Below are 15,689 nucleotides of genomic sequence, written 5' to 3'. Positions count from 1 at the left end.
GTGAAAGACTTTAATTATTTTAATAAGTAGAAACAAGACAGGATATTTCAATCCTGTAGAATGATTGAACCTTGTGGGAAATCCAGAATCCTTCCTACATGCTGGAAAACCACACGTGTGATTGGGAAGAGCTCAAAATTTTGGATGTAGATTAATCACTGGAATGAGTTTCTGAGATTAAAATTTATGTGGATAGCACGTTCCAGAAAGTGGTTACCATACTGCTTAAGGTGAACAGAGGCTAACCAGATCTGGAAGACCAAGCAAGAAACATATTACTGTCTCTAACTATATTCACTTCTTACACTAGAGAAAGACCATAAGACATAGGAGCTGAGTTGGACCTGTCGGCCCGTCGAGCCTGCTCCACCATTCCATCATGGCTGATTTATTATCCTCTCAACCTCTTTCGCTTGTTTTTGCCCCATAACGTTTGACACCCCTACTCGTCAAGAACCCTTCTACTACTGCTGTAAATGTACCCAATGATTTGGCTTCCACAGCCATCTGTGGTAATGACTTCCACAGATTCACCATCCTTTGGCAAAAAAATTTCCTGCTGATCTCTGTTCTAAAGGTACATCCTTGTATTTTGAGGCTGGACCCTCTGGACCCTCTGGACTCCCCGCTATAGGAAACATCCTCTCCACATCCACTCTGTCTGGGCCTTTCAACATTCAATAGGTTTCAATGAGATCACCCCTCATTCTTCTAAACTCTGGTGATGTCCAGATCTATCAAACACTCCCCATATGTTAACCCTTTCATTCCCATGATCATTCTCGTGAACCTCCTCTGGACCCTCACCAATGCCAGCACATTCTTTCTTAGATAACAGGCCCAGAAACTGTTCAGGATACTCCAAGTGCTGTCTGACCAATGCCTTTTAAAGGCTCAGGATGCACCATTGCTTGTATATGCTACCTCTCTCAAAATAAATGCCAACAGTGCATTTTCCTTCCTCTGCTGCTTCTTGCCCATTCTCCTAACCTGTCTTAAGTCATTCTGCAGGCTCCCAGCTTCCTCAACACTACCTGCTGCATCAGTACTAATGCCTCCACAATCTCTTTAGCTACCTCTTTGAGAAACTCTGTCCCCTCTAAGTTGGGCCAGTGCGCGGCTATGCAGTAACTGAAATGCGTCTTTGCACATAGCCTTTATTGTTGCACAGCTGGAATAACGTTTTATTAAAAAGTCATGTAATTTTCAGGTTGTGTAAAAATTTTCTGCTCAGAGCAATGGTTGCTCTGCAGTTGTAAATAAAATATTAGCAGGAACATTGTTCAAAACCCTGGGGTCTAGTTCTTCTGGTCCAGATGACCTATCTACCTTCTGTCCTTTCAGCTTCCAAGCACCTTCTTCTTAGTAATAGCGACTACACTCACTTTTGCCCATTGGCACTCAAATTTCAGGCATACTGCTGATATTTACCACTGTGAAAATGACGCAAAATATATCTGCCATTTCTTTGTTGCCTATTACTACCTCTCCAGTGTCATTTTCCAGCATCTCTCACCTTTCTTTTACTCTTTATATATCTGAAAAAAAAATTTGGTATCCTCTTATATTATTGGCTAGTTTAGCTTCATATTTCATCTTTTCCCTCCTTATTGCTGTTTTAGTTGCTTTCTGTTTTTTAAAAGCTTTCCAGTCCTCTAGCTTCCCATTAATTTTTGATATATGCCTTCTCCTTTGCTTTTATGCTGACTTAGGTTTTCCTTGTAAACTACAGTTGCCTCATCCTCCCTTTAGATTACTTTTTCTTTGGGACGAATGTATTGTTCTTCTTCTTGGGCTCCTAGCTTCCAGTGGAGCATAGGCTATTGATGACCTCCCGTCTCCATCATCCAAAGTCGATGGTATGGTTGGAGTTCATCAATGTTTCTATAATTCATTGTATCCACTGGCATCTCTAATCTTAGTATAGCACTGGTCAAGTGTGTTGGAACCTCTGGTGCTGATGTTGAATCATTGATGATAATTGGTCAGAGATTTCTTCAAAAGAGCCTGACTGAATTTCCTGACAATAATTTGATAAGGATAAAAATGACGCTAGCGAAACACAGTGATGCTTTACAGGCAGCAAACAAGACTACTATCTATTCTATTTCTTTCTCGTCTATGATCACTGCAATCCACAGCCTGTAATTTTCCTTTGGGAGTTATGCTTTCCAACTGTCTGTACATCCTGGCACTTCTGCGGTATCCTAAAGGTTCAGTGAACTGGACCCTCAAGAATGCAGGTACGGCCGCAGCAGCCACTGCTGCCATCAAATCGATGTTTGGCCATTGTTGGAGCGGACTGGGGGCCGGATTGAAGTGGCAGGGCCCAGATCCAAGTGCAAAAAAACAAACTAATGTTTGGCTGACTTAAGCACTGAGCTTAAAAAGATAAAGGCATCAAGGCCAAGGGTGAAGGATGAACCAGTGTTCAGCTCACTACTCTACAAGGTTTACTCACCTCAGCACTGGACAGACTCTGCAGCCGTGGCTTATAGCTATCGGGCTCCTGGACCGGCTTCAGTCACCTCAGCACTGAACTGGCTCCCTGGCTGCGGCCTGCAGTCATCAGGCTCTTGGAACAACCGCAGTGCTGCACTGGCTCCATAGTTGTGGACTGTCTTTCAGAGGCTCTGCAGTTCATGTTCTTTGTTATTTGTTTACTTTTTGTTGTTTGCATGATGTGCTCTTTTCTTCCACACATTGGGTGGTGCTTGTTGTGTGGAATTTCTTTCATGGGTTCTGTTGTGATTCTTTGTTTTGTAGCTGCCTGTGAGAAGACAAATCTCAAGGTTGAATATAGTATACACACTTTGATAATAAATGTACTTTGAACTTTGAACTTGAAAGGTATCAGGGTAGGCTGCTCCCTGTTTGCTGATGGCAGTACTCTGTTCCTTAAGTGCCTTTTTAACATCGACCTTTGGCAGTATGTACACTGTGGTTAGGATCACGGAGGAGAACTCTTTTGTTGAGAAGAATGATAAGCACTTAATTATTAGCTGTTCCAGGTCACAGGAATCAGCACGTCAGTCCATCCTATATATCGAGAAGCCCTCTGGTCTTACCTCATATCCAGTGTGTCCAGGTGAGCCATTTTTCTATGAAACAGAGAATGCAGCAACTCCTCATCTCCCATCTATACAGCAATCTTGTCTCCAGTGACTGTATATTTGCTAACAAGATGTTAGGTAGCAGAAGTTTCATACCCCGACATTTTAGCCTGAACTGGAGTCCTCCTGTCCTTCCTATATTTCAGCTGTGGTGATGTACTTCTGTCCACTTACAGGTGCCATAACCTGCATGCTTGAGAGCTGAGCCCGGCAAGTCCTTCAGAAGATTGTGAAATTGCTAGTGTGATAGGATGGTTCAAAAGAGACGTGGCAATATTAGTCAGGGAAAAAGTCACAGTAGTGCTCAGAAAGGACAGTGTGGAGGGCCGGAACTGAAGAAACTGAACTTTGCCCTTCCTGAGGGGTTTTCCTTCACCTATCACTGATACCACTCTCACTGGCATCTCCTCCATTTCTCAAACATCCACCATGACCCCATCTCCCCACTGCCTTAAATAGAGTTCCTCTTGTCCTTATCTACACTCCATGAGCCTCTGCATCCAGTGGTTCCTTCTCCGCTACTTCCTCTATCTTCAATGGGATCCTACCACCAAACACATTCTTATCTCCTTCCCACTCTCCATTTTCTGCAGGGACCACTCTCTCTGTGATTTTCGCCCATTCATCTCTCCCTACTTATCTCCCTCCTGACACTTATCCCTGCAAGCAGAACAAATGCTACATCTGCCCATGTATCTCATCCCTTATTATCATTCAGGGCCCCAAACAGTCCTTTCAGGTAAGGCAACACTTCACCTGCAAGTCTATTGGGTTCATCTGCTCTATCTGGTGTTCTTGGAGCGGCCTCCTGCATGTTGGTGAGACCTAATGTAGATTGAGGGACTACTTTGTTGAACTCCTTCACTCCATCTACAACAAGGAGGATTTCACATTTTCTATCATTTGAAGAAAATCAATGCTTTTCAACAAGGTTGACAACACTTTGGCAATGGTATCTATATAATTGGGAGAGACTTGTAATAAAAACTACAAATCTTAGATGTGCCTTTTATCTATAACTATTTAAGCAATTGCTTGTATATTTATCTCTGGACATTTCATTTTTGTATAGAACATAGAATAGTACAGCACAAGAACACAATCTTTGGCCCACAATGTTTATGCCAAATTAAAATAATCTCCTGCCTGTGCACGATTCTTATACAGGCATACCCTGCATACTCATGTGTCTTTCTAAAAGCCTTCTAAACACCACTTTAGTATCTGCTTCAATTACTATCCCTGGCAGCCTGTTCCAGACACCTACTGCTCCATGTAAAAAAACTTCTCCCCCTTCACCTTAAATGCATGCCCTTATTAAAGAAAACTAAATAACTAGGTATAATCTGAATCAATAATATGATTTGAACACATCATTGCTGTCGGACCCACTGAGTTCCTTCAACAGTTTGGGTTTTTTTTTGCTCCAGATTACAGCATCTGAATTCTCCTGTGTCTCTATTTTATTATTACTCCCTACATAGCAGACATTTTATCTTCAACTGTACCATTAACCATTGTACTGTTAATAGCAAGGAACCAAATGATAATTAGGCTCTGAACAAATAACTGTGCTAAGGTTTTTATGGGTATTTTAAAATTGGAATTAAGGGAAAAATTACTTGCTTGCCAGAATATTCCTAAATTCTCATTTTCATTGTTTTCACAAATCAAGGGGCAGGTTTGATACCTTTTGCGATAACTTTTAGAAAATCCAGCATGTTTGGGGCAAATAAGTTATTTGATTTGGACAATTTTGTAAAAGCACAAATTCAAACACATTTGCCTTGTTGCATCAATATAATATTTAGATTACAATGCTCACTTTTGTGCCCAGAGTGAGTTTCAATCTTTTATGTAAATTTGTCTTTGACCAAGTTTACTTTGATAAATCTGGATGATGCATCGGAGAAATGAAGGAGGTCACTGACTTGGATTCTGTATTTACAAATGTTTGAAACATTATCAATCAGCAGCAAGAGACTATTTATACTGCTCTAAAATACAGCAGTGAAGTTGTGTAGTATAAGGCGTAGTAATCTATTTTACTGATGTGAACCAAGTATACCATAAATTGTGAATTTGTTGAAGTAATTTATATTCATCCATAATTTCTGATATTCTAACACAACATTTAAATTTATATAAATCTGAATTGCTAATCAAGTAGATTTCTTGTCCCGCAGATTGCTTAGGCGACATCAAATTAAATTTTGAGCAACTTCTCTGGAAGCATAGAATTATTACTAATTATTATAGTTTTTCTGCTTTCTGTGTACTTTTGTCAAATTTTAAAGTAAAATTAAAACTTACATACCTGTGCATAAGATGGTAATTCTTTTGAAATGTACCTAAAGCTTTTAGCATAGAAGTAAGGCATTTTTAAGCAGTGAACCAATAAAGATTTTCATGAAGAGCCCTGATGAATAAATTGTTTATGTTTAATGTTCACCACAATTAACTTTGATGAGAGGTAAAGTATTGAAATAACTATCACTAATTCATACCAACTTATTTATTGACCTCATTGATGATTTCTCACTTACTTCAAAAATATCTCCTAATTCAGTAGAATATATACATTGAAAGAAAAATATATTTTCAGTCACGCTTCTCAAGATAAATAATTTCCATCTCTGCAGTAGTTCATTATCGTTCATGTTAGACAGATTCTCAGCTGCAAATTATTTACATTTTATTAGACGATTAATTTCACACTTTAGCCAAAGTCTTTTTCAGTCTGCCCCTATGTGTTGAAATAGGAAAGGAAGCAAATTTACTACTTCAGTGTGTTTGTAATTGTCGATTTGCAAAATCCTGCTGACCTTAAAGAATCAAGGACTTATTGTTTGGTGAAATATTTATCAAAGAAATATCTTTTACCACAGGATGGCAGTATGATACTAACAGCTTGCTTATTTAATCCTACATGATCAAACACAGTCACTGCATGTGTAGAACTTTAATGTTTTACTGTTCAAAAATTTTAAATGCAAGGACATAGCCTAGAGACTGCTTAACCATTGTGCTTTGTAATGCTTGTTGTAGCCTTGGTTATAAGAACTTAACTGCTCAAAGGTTTAAGTATTCTAGTGACTTGAGAAGGACTCTTGGCAACTTTAACAAAAATTCAATCAAATAATGCTATACTATCTTTTTTTAAATTCTCAGTGGCTGTTCTGAATCACTGATTTATTTGCAACAAAAAAATCAATTAGTCTTAAATTTATTCATGGATTTCAGTCCTACCGATCAATGCAAGTCCACTCAGCGGACTCAAGAGGACCCAGTTCATCCTAGTTAATGTGTCTAAAGGGGAATTGCCATTGATGCTGTTTTCTCTTTCTCAGGTCAGAGATCAGATCTCACTGTCATGGTCTGTGACACCAAGAAACGACTTTACCCTGCAGCTCCCTAAGCTGCAACTGGAAACCTTGGTATCAAAGGGGCCAAAGGATGGGCTGGAGGTTACATCATTGCAGGTTAGGATCTGATACGGTGCATAGAGTTAATCTCAAACTTGGGAGCTGATTGTTCATTATGGCTTAGTGATTCACTGATTGATTTCATTTGCTGTCAGTTAAAGCTCCCTTAATGTCAGTTTTCTTTGCATAATGCCTTGAAACAAAGGCTGGTGAAGTTCCCCAGATTGAAGTAGCTGACATAAACTGACCCTGATTTGCCCTATTCTGCATGGTAATTTAAGCAAAACAGTTACTGGAATTGCTGTAATGAATATGAAAATACCACTGTTAGCAAGCTGTGATACAATATCTCTGAATACAGAAGAAGAAACAGAAGCTTATATGTAAATGTGTCTTCTCTCCATAGTATATGCTACACTGTTTTACTACACAGGGTGTGGCACACATTTTATTGTCATAGTGGGCAGTATTGTATATAGTCTGTGTTCTCCAACCCTATTTTATTCCACATAGTTAGCGTGTGTTATGCTATGTTACTCCACAATGTTGTAAGAAAGATATTATTCTTCTGCAGCACATTTAAGTGAATGATAAGATGGGGGTTATATTCCATGGATACTTCTGATGAATCTAGGTTTATGGAGTCTGAGTTCAGCAAAAGGAGTGAGAGAGTCATGAGCACAATAACAAATCCAGAGACCCACTATGTTTGCGCTAATCATCAATTATCCTTTGACATTAATTCTGTTTACCAGAACTTAAACCTATAGCCTTGGCAATATATGTGCTCATCTAGATAATCCTTAAATATCTGATTTCAGGCATTGCATTCCAAATTCCGACCTTCTTCTAGTTGAACAAGTTCATCTTCAGGCCCCATGTAAACCGGGAAAAAGAAGATACCAGCTGTATTCTCTATCTTTGCTTCTCGTAATCTTATGAGTATTCATCAAGTCTTCCTTCAGCGTCTGCCGCTCCAGAGAAATCAACACAAATTTGTCCAACCACTGCTTATAGCGCATGCCCTGTAAACCCAGGCAGCATCCTGGTGAACCTCACCTCCATTCTAAAGCCTCTACATCCTTTTAAGGAGTGACCAGTACTGAATGCAATATTTCAGATGTGGCCTAATCAGAGTTTTATCAAGCTGCAACACAGCTTGCTGCATCTTGAACTCAATGCCTCAACGAATAAAGGCAAGCATGTCATATGCCTTCTTTACTACCCAATCAACATGGTTAAGTGTCCTGCCATTAGCTATTTACTATCCCTTGAAATTTGATCTTTCAAACTGTAACAACAGACTTGGCCAAATTAAACTCCATTTGCCATTTCTGCACCATATCTGTAACTGATCTATATCCTGATACAATTTTCTACACTATCTACAACACCACCAATATATTGTCTGAGAACTTACTAACCCACCCACGCATGTTTTCAGTCCCTGTGGAACACAAGTCACATAACTCAAGGCAGGATAAGTCCCATCGACCACTAACCTCTGTCTCCTATGCGTCAGCCAATTCTGAATTCAAACTGTTAAGTCGCTCACCTTCGTCACCTTCTCAAAAACTCAATCAAGTTAATAAGATGTGACTTGCCCTGTATAGTCATGCTGACTGTCCCAAAGGACACCATGGTTTTCTAAATGCCAATAAATGCCATTGAACTGCAGCTGCTAAGTTAACAAATTTCACGTCACATGCCAGTGGTAATAAACCTGATTCTGATTCTACCCTAGTTGGTCATCCCAAAGTGCAGCACCTCACACTTGTCTGCATTAAATCCCATCTTCCATTTGTCAGTCCAATTTTCCAGCCGGTCCAGATCCCGCTGCAAGCCATGATAGTCTTCCTTGCTGTTCACTACACCCCCAATCTTGGTAACATCTGCAAATTTGCTGATCGAGTTAACCACATTATCATCCAGATCATTGATACAGATGAAAAACAACACGGACCCTGTGGCACTCCACTAGTCAATGGCCTGCTACCACTCTCTGGCTTCTCCCACAAAACCAATGTCTAATCCAATCTACTACCTCATCTTGAATGCTGAGAGACTGAACCTTCTTGACCAGCCTACCATGCGGGACCTTGTCAAATGCCTTGCTAAAGTCCATGTAGACAACATCCACTGCCTTGCCTTCATTAACTTTCCTAGTAACATCCCTCAAGTACTCTATAAGATTAGTTAGACATGACCTACCACACACAAAGCCATGCTGACTATCCTTAATCAGTCCTCTTCTATCCAAATACTTATACATACAGTCCCTTAGAATACCTTCCAATAACTTTCCCACTACTGATGTTAGGCTCACTGGCCGATATATATTTTTAGAGCCTTTCTTAAACAACGGAACATTGGCTATCCTCCCATCCTCTGTACTTCAACCTTCGCTGACGATGACTTAAATATCTCTGCTAGAGCGCCAGCAATTTCTGCACTTGCTTTCTGCAGGGTCCAAGGGAACACCTTGTCCGGCCTTGGTTTGCCTCAGGACAGCAAACACCTATTCCTCTGTAATCTATATAAAGTCCATGATGTTGATGCCACACTGCCTCGCTTCTATAGACTCTATGCTACCTCTCAGCTTCCTTAACTCCAGTGAAAACAAATCCAGACTATCTAATGTCTCCATATAACTCAAACACTTCAATTCCGTAAGGTCTAAGTTCAATATGCTGTACATAAAAAGCAAACGTCATGTGCACAAGAAGGACACAATCACTCACAACAAATAGCAATCTCTCTGTACACAAAATATAGACATCATCTACATAGGAAGCGATTCTTGTGTACATAAGCAGATTAATTGTATAAAGAAATACAATCACCAAGTACCACTGGAAGGTAACAACTCATGCATAAGGAGAAAAAACACAGGAAAAAAGAAAAGCAAATCAATTACAGTAAACATATATTGAATAGATTTTAAAAAACGTACAAAAACAGAAATGCTGTATATTTTTAAAAAGTGAGGTAGTGTCCAAAGATTCAATATCCATTTAGGAATCGGATGGCAGAGGGGAAGAAGCTGTTCCTGAATTGCTGAGTCTGTGCCTTCAGGCTTCTGTATCTCCTACCTGATGGTAACAGTGAGAAAAGGGTCTTACACAGTGAGTGGTAGGCCACTGAGGAGTGCTGTAAAACAAAAGGATCTGGAAATACAGGTCCATAATTCATTAAAAGTGGCGTCACAGGTAGATAGGGTCATAAGGAAAGTTTTTGGCACATTGGTCTTCATAAATCAATGTATTAAGAGGTTATGTTAAAGTTTTATAAGACATTGATGAGGCCAATTTGGAGTATTGTGTGCAGTTTTGGTCACCTTCCTACCGGAAAGATGTAAATAAGGTTGAAAGAGTACAGAGAAAATTTACAAGGATGTTGCTGGGTCTGGAAGACTAAGTTATAAGGAAAGTTTGAATATGTTAGGACTGTATTTTTTTGGAACATAGAAGGTTGAGGGGAGATTTGATAGAGATATACAAAGTTATGAGGGGTATAAATTGGGTGAATGCAAGCAGGCTTTTTCAGCTGAGGTTGGGTGGGACGACAACCAGAGGTCATGGGTTAAGGGTGAAAGGTGAGAAGTTTAAGGGGAACATGAGGAGAAACTTCTTCACTCAGAGGGTTATGAGAGTGTCGAATGAGCTGCTAGTACAAGTGGTGCATGCAAGCTCGATTTCGGTATTTAAGAAAAGTTTGGATAGGTGCATGGATGGTAGGGTTGTGGGGGGCTGTGGTCCCGGCGCAGGTTGATGGGAGTGGCGGTTTAAATGGTTTGGCATAGACTAAGTGGGGCTGAAGGGCCTGTTTCTGTGTTGTACTTTTCTATGACTCTATGATAGATGCTCATAAAATTATGAGGGGCATTGGTGGAGCAAATTGCAAGAATCTGTTTCCTATGGTAAGGATTTCTAAAACCAGAGGTGTAATGTGAGAGGAAGATGTTTAAAGGGGAGTTGAGGGGTAAATTTTGCACGCAAGGGGTAGTTAATATTGGGAATGAGCTGCCAGAGGAGCTGGTGGAGACAGAATCAGTAATAATATTTAAGAGACATCTGGAATTGTACTTGAATGAGAAGAGCTTCAAATGATATAGAATTAAATATGACAAGTGGAATTAGTATAGATCAGCATGATGTTTGGCTTAGATGCAGTGGTCCAAAAGGCCTGATTTATGCTTCACAAATCTATGACTCTGTGACTCATAGAAGATTTGCATTTCATGTATAGCAGGATTGCATTTTGTCTACAGGAAGGTTGCTATTCATGTACAGGAATTTTGTCTCTCATATACAGCAAATATTTATGCAGGATATTTGATTCCTGTGATATATGGCATTTGTTTCAACAATTGTGTCATGATCTGATTCTTGTGCAGTTGGTGATTATTTCTACAGGAGGTTAACGTCAACGGTTGTTTTATTTTCATTCAGTGATACAGCACGGTAGCAGGCCCTACTGGCCCAATGAGCCCACGCCGCTCTATAATACCCATGTAACCTATTAACCTACTAACCCCTCGGCCTTCAGAATGTGGGAGGAAATTGGAGCACCCAGAGGAAACCCACACAATGATGGGGAGAACGTACAAACCCTTTACAGACAGCAATGGGAATTGAACCAGGGCTCCTGCCACTGTAGAGCATTGTGCTAACCACTATGCTACCATGCTGCTTAAGCAGATGAAGTCTGTACCTTCTGTACAGGAGGGGTGCTTATTCTGTACAGCATCTTGTGAGGAAGGTGATTGCCTCCTGTTTCAGGACTTTTCCTTCTTGAGCACAAGCCTTTGTTTCCAGTGACAGAACAATATAGCTCAGGAAATGGCTCCTTGGCCTACGATACTTGTTCTGACCATGATACCAATTTAAGCTGCATATTTGCCTGCACACAGTCTATATCCCTTCGTTCTAAATGTATCATAAAATTTGCCGCTTCCACCACTTCCTTTGTTTGTATATTGCAGGCACATAATGTGCCCCATAAATCTCCTTTAAACTTTCCTTCTCTCACCTGAAAGCTGTACACTCTAAATTGACATTGCCACCCTAGGAAAAAAAGCTCTTTTTACCCTACCTATTCCTCTAAAATTTTATATACTTCTATCAGATTCCTCCTCAGCCTTTGATGCTATCAAGTAAACAATTCATGTTTGTCCAACCTCTTCTTAAAGCTAATACTCTCTAATCCAGGCAACATAAATGGAACCACCTCCAAAATCTCCATGTGTGGTGACCAGCAGTGTCTGCAGTACTCCAAATGTGGCCTAACTAAAGCTTTGTGCAGCTGCAACATGATTTCCCGACTTTTATGTTCAGCACCTAGACTATTGAAGGCAAGCATGCTATATGTTTCCTTTACCATCCAATCTACTTCTGTTGACTACTTAGGGGTTTGCTTCTTACAAAGTCTGCTTCTTGTGTGCAGAGGGATTGCTTCCTGAGCATTGCGCAGTTGTGCCTTGTGCTCGGGAGTTGCTTTAGCAGTACCTTCACCAGCAGGTATGCAGCGGTTTAAGAGAGTGATGCACTGTCATTTTCTTATGGGCAGTTTGGGGTGGGCAATACATGCTGACCACACCAGTGAATCCTAGATCCAGGAAAGGATAATGTGTTAAATTGAGCAAGTCTGTACAGGTGAGTATAATGCAAATACGCTGATTTTAATTAGAAACAGCAGTCGATTCTGTGGAGGGCAATGTTTGCTCACTAGATCAAGAAATACATGGAATTTCAGAAGGAGCCAAAGGATCAGGAAATCAAAGTGGAGCACCTAAGGAATTTTGTGTTTGCAAAATAGGCTTGTGGAAGAGTATTGTAACTTTGAGGAAAATGTTTTAGGAAATAATGATGAAAGAAGTGTTTGCCAAAACATTTACCGCTTTTCTCAGATTACACTAATTCTCAAAATCCAAATTGCTTATTTGGACTGTGAGTTCAATAACCATCCCCAACAAGAGAGAGCTCAACCAATTACCGATGACATTTAATGATTTAATGGCATTACTCTCACTAACTTTCCCAGCATCAGTTTCTGGGGGGTCACCATTGACCAGAAACTCAACTAGAGGGCAAGTGTTATATGGAGAAGTTGGACAGACTTGGGTTGTTTTCTCTTGTGCAATGAAACTGAGGGGAGACCTGATAGAAGTTTATAAAATTATGAGAAGCATACATAGAGTAGACAACCAGTATTGAAATGTCTAATGCTGGAGACTGTGCATTAAAGATGAGAGGAGTAAGTTCAAAGGAGATGTGTTGGACAAGGTTTTATAGAGAGTAATGGGTGTTTGGAATGCACTGCCTGGGGTGATAGAATAGAGGTGTTTAAGAGGCTCATTGATATATGAATGTGCAAAGAATGGAGGGATATAGATACTGTGTGGGCAGGAGGAACTAGTTTAGTTAGGCATCTAATTAGAGTAAGTAAGCTTCTTGAATTCAGAGGGATTGCTTATCATTACAAAAACATTGTTCCTCCTATACAGATGGTTTATATCATGTGTACAGATAGTTTGTACTTTAAGTACAGGCTTATGCTTCTTGTGCACAGGAAGTTTGCTTCCAGAGGCTTGGTTCAGACGTACATGGGGATTGCAATCTTTGTTCAGATGACCTGTTTTTACTCATAGAGATGCACAGAACAGAAAAGAGCATGGTGTTTCTTTTTCTGTATAGAAGACTGCTTCTTCTGCATAAGGGAATACTGTTGTGTCCAGAGTAATTGCCTCTTTGTTTACAAGGGATTTCCTTCTAGTGTACAGTGATTTTGCTATCACATCCTCTGTGCACATTTTCCTATTATGATCAAAAAACCTTGCTGGATATTGGTAATGTACAATACTGCAAGTCTGATTCACTGGTTCAGTGGTGAAACTGACAGCGGGGGAGCTGCACTGTCTCAGATGTGGTGAGGATGAGGCCCTCAACTCAGGGTCGCCTGTTGTAGTCGCCCAGGGTAGAAGACGCTGAGATGGTGTGCGAGAGTGCAGAACCCTCTGTGTTGAAATTTCTCTTCCACTCATCTCATCTGCATTGTGCAGATTTATCTTTGAAAATATGAAGACTCCCTGGAGATGTTTGAATGCAGAGGCAAGCAGAGGAAGGGGGTAGCTGTGATGTTGTTGAGGGGCCGATGATCAATGCTGGGACAGGACTTGGCCCTGCTCACAAAAAAGAAGCCCTTCCCTGTTGACGAGGTTGACATATGAATAAACCCCAAGGCCAATGCCTCCTTGATGTTCTCTTCCATAGCCACCATTTCAAGAAGGGAGAGGGGAAGGAGTCAGCTCCTGGGAGAACTAGTACTGAGTAAGAGTTCCATGACACAGTCATATGGCTGGTGTAGAGTCAGAGAGGAGGCCTCCTTTTAACTCAAAACCTCAAAATGATCAGCATATGCAGCTGGAATGCTAGGCATGTTCACACTAACAGTTGTTCTGCCACAGATAGCTGTAGAGGCTAAGACCACGGGTATATTTAAAGTGAAAATAGATAGTTTCTTGATTGGTCAGGGCATCAAAGGTTATGGCAGGAAGGCAGGTGTATGGAGTTGAGTGGGATCCGGGATCAGCCATGATGGAATAGCAGAGCAACTCAATGGGTTGAATGGCCTAATTCTGCTCCTCCTGCTTATGGTCTTATGGACACAAGAAAGGATTCATGGACTGGGGCTTGAGCTGGACCCAGACAGTTGGACAGGCAAGCTGATTCCCACTTTTGATGCATGCTTAGGAACCATTCAATCCATGGTTTGTGTCGAGAGAACCAGGGTAGGCCAAACACCAGCGGCGGTTCAGGCAATTCAACCAGATAGAAGGAGAGCTGCTCCTTTTGTTACCTTCTAGCACAAGTTGGAGGATTTCTGTGGAAAGGTGGATCTTGCTGGTACCAAAAGGCTAACCATCTAGGGCCTTGATGTCAGTATTTTGTCTCAATTGCTGAGTTGGAAATCTCTATTCTTGAACTAGAGAGATATCCATGGGCTTCTTGGCTGCCTTGGAGTCAATAAATGCCTGAAGCTCGTAGGTCCGAGACCTGCATAACAAGGAAGCTGAAAGCAACAGTTGGGGGAAGACGCTTGCAGTGAGAACCAACCTGTCAGAACTCCCCTTCCTGCTGACGGATATCTTCATTTGACTGGGCACTTGGGACATGAAGCCCAAGGAGTCCTGGATGGCCACAATAGAGGCAGGAGCCCATTCTATTGCATCAATCTCATTTTTCCTGAGATAGGTGCATAGGCTCCTCTGTGAACTGGGTACTAGCTGATGAGGGTGAGGGTACAGACAAAAGGTGATCTATGGAATAGGTAGCTCAAGACATTCTTTCTTTGTGCCACTCAGTTGCCCAGTTGTCAATCTGAATGGCTAGATTAATCAGGTCAACCAGGCAGTACTGCTCATCATACACTGCGATCTTGTGCTGGACCCCTGCACTCAGTCCCCACTGGTATGCAGTGCTGAGGGATCTCATTCCACCCCATCTCCACCACAAGCATGCAGAACTTCACTGCGTAGTTCCTCACTTTCCCTCTATTTTGTTGCAGACCCAGGAGTCAGTGGGCAGCCTCTTGACCCCATACTGAAAGATCAAAAACTCTCTTGAACTTAACAACAAATTGCCAAAAACAACTGGGCTGCAGGGGGACCTTGATACTGTAGAGTGTTGAACAAGCTGAGTGGGAATCAAGAGATTCACCATGTACGCCAGTTTGCGCACATCATCATCATCACCGAACTGACCAGGCTGGGCTTGGGACTGACATGGTTGGGCTTGGGGCTGACATGTCTCCTGATTCTGGCTGTTGGTAGTAACCTATTGGACCGTGGTATGAGAGCAGTAATGGCTGCCACCTGATTCCAGCCATCTGTAGTGAGTTGCCATACCGTCGTTGCAAAGACTGACACCTGTTCTTCCAGCTGGGACTGTGCTTGCCGCTGTCACACTGCATGAGAAACGTCAGTCAATCTAACTTCTACCGATTTTCGTTTCTCCTCCGTGAACTTCATTTTGCACTGGGCTTGTCTTTCTGAAAGTATCTGTCACATGTGCTGGGTCCATTTTCTTTCTTCAAGACTTACTGATGCAAGTGTGTGCTTCTGGCCCAGGTACAGAGGGAGAGACAATGATGT

At 41.2% G+C, this 15,689-nt stretch overlaps 1 protein-coding gene across 2 annotated transcripts in view; it reads left to right on the top strand.

The window, feature by feature from the left end:
• The window catches only part of ccdc171 (coiled-coil domain containing 171), a 478,351-nt gene that overhangs the window by 398,332 nt on the left and 64,330 nt on the right, over positions 1 to 15,689 (top strand). For both annotated transcript variants that reach the window (XM_072258224.1, XM_072258225.1), the window contains exon 23: positions 6,464 to 6,595. In XM_072258224.1, the coding sequence (XP_072114325.1) occupies positions 6,464 to 6,595 (132 nt within the window). The remainder of the gene's footprint in view (positions 1 to 6,463; positions 6,596 to 15,689) is intronic.

This window comes from Mobula birostris, chromosome 5 (genome assembly GCF_030028105.1).
Source record: "Mobula birostris isolate sMobBir1 chromosome 5, sMobBir1.hap1, whole genome shotgun sequence".
Lineage (NCBI taxonomy): Eukaryota > Metazoa > Chordata > Chondrichthyes > Myliobatiformes > Myliobatidae > Mobula > Mobula birostris.
This window is presented reverse-complemented; position numbering and strand designations above follow the sequence as displayed.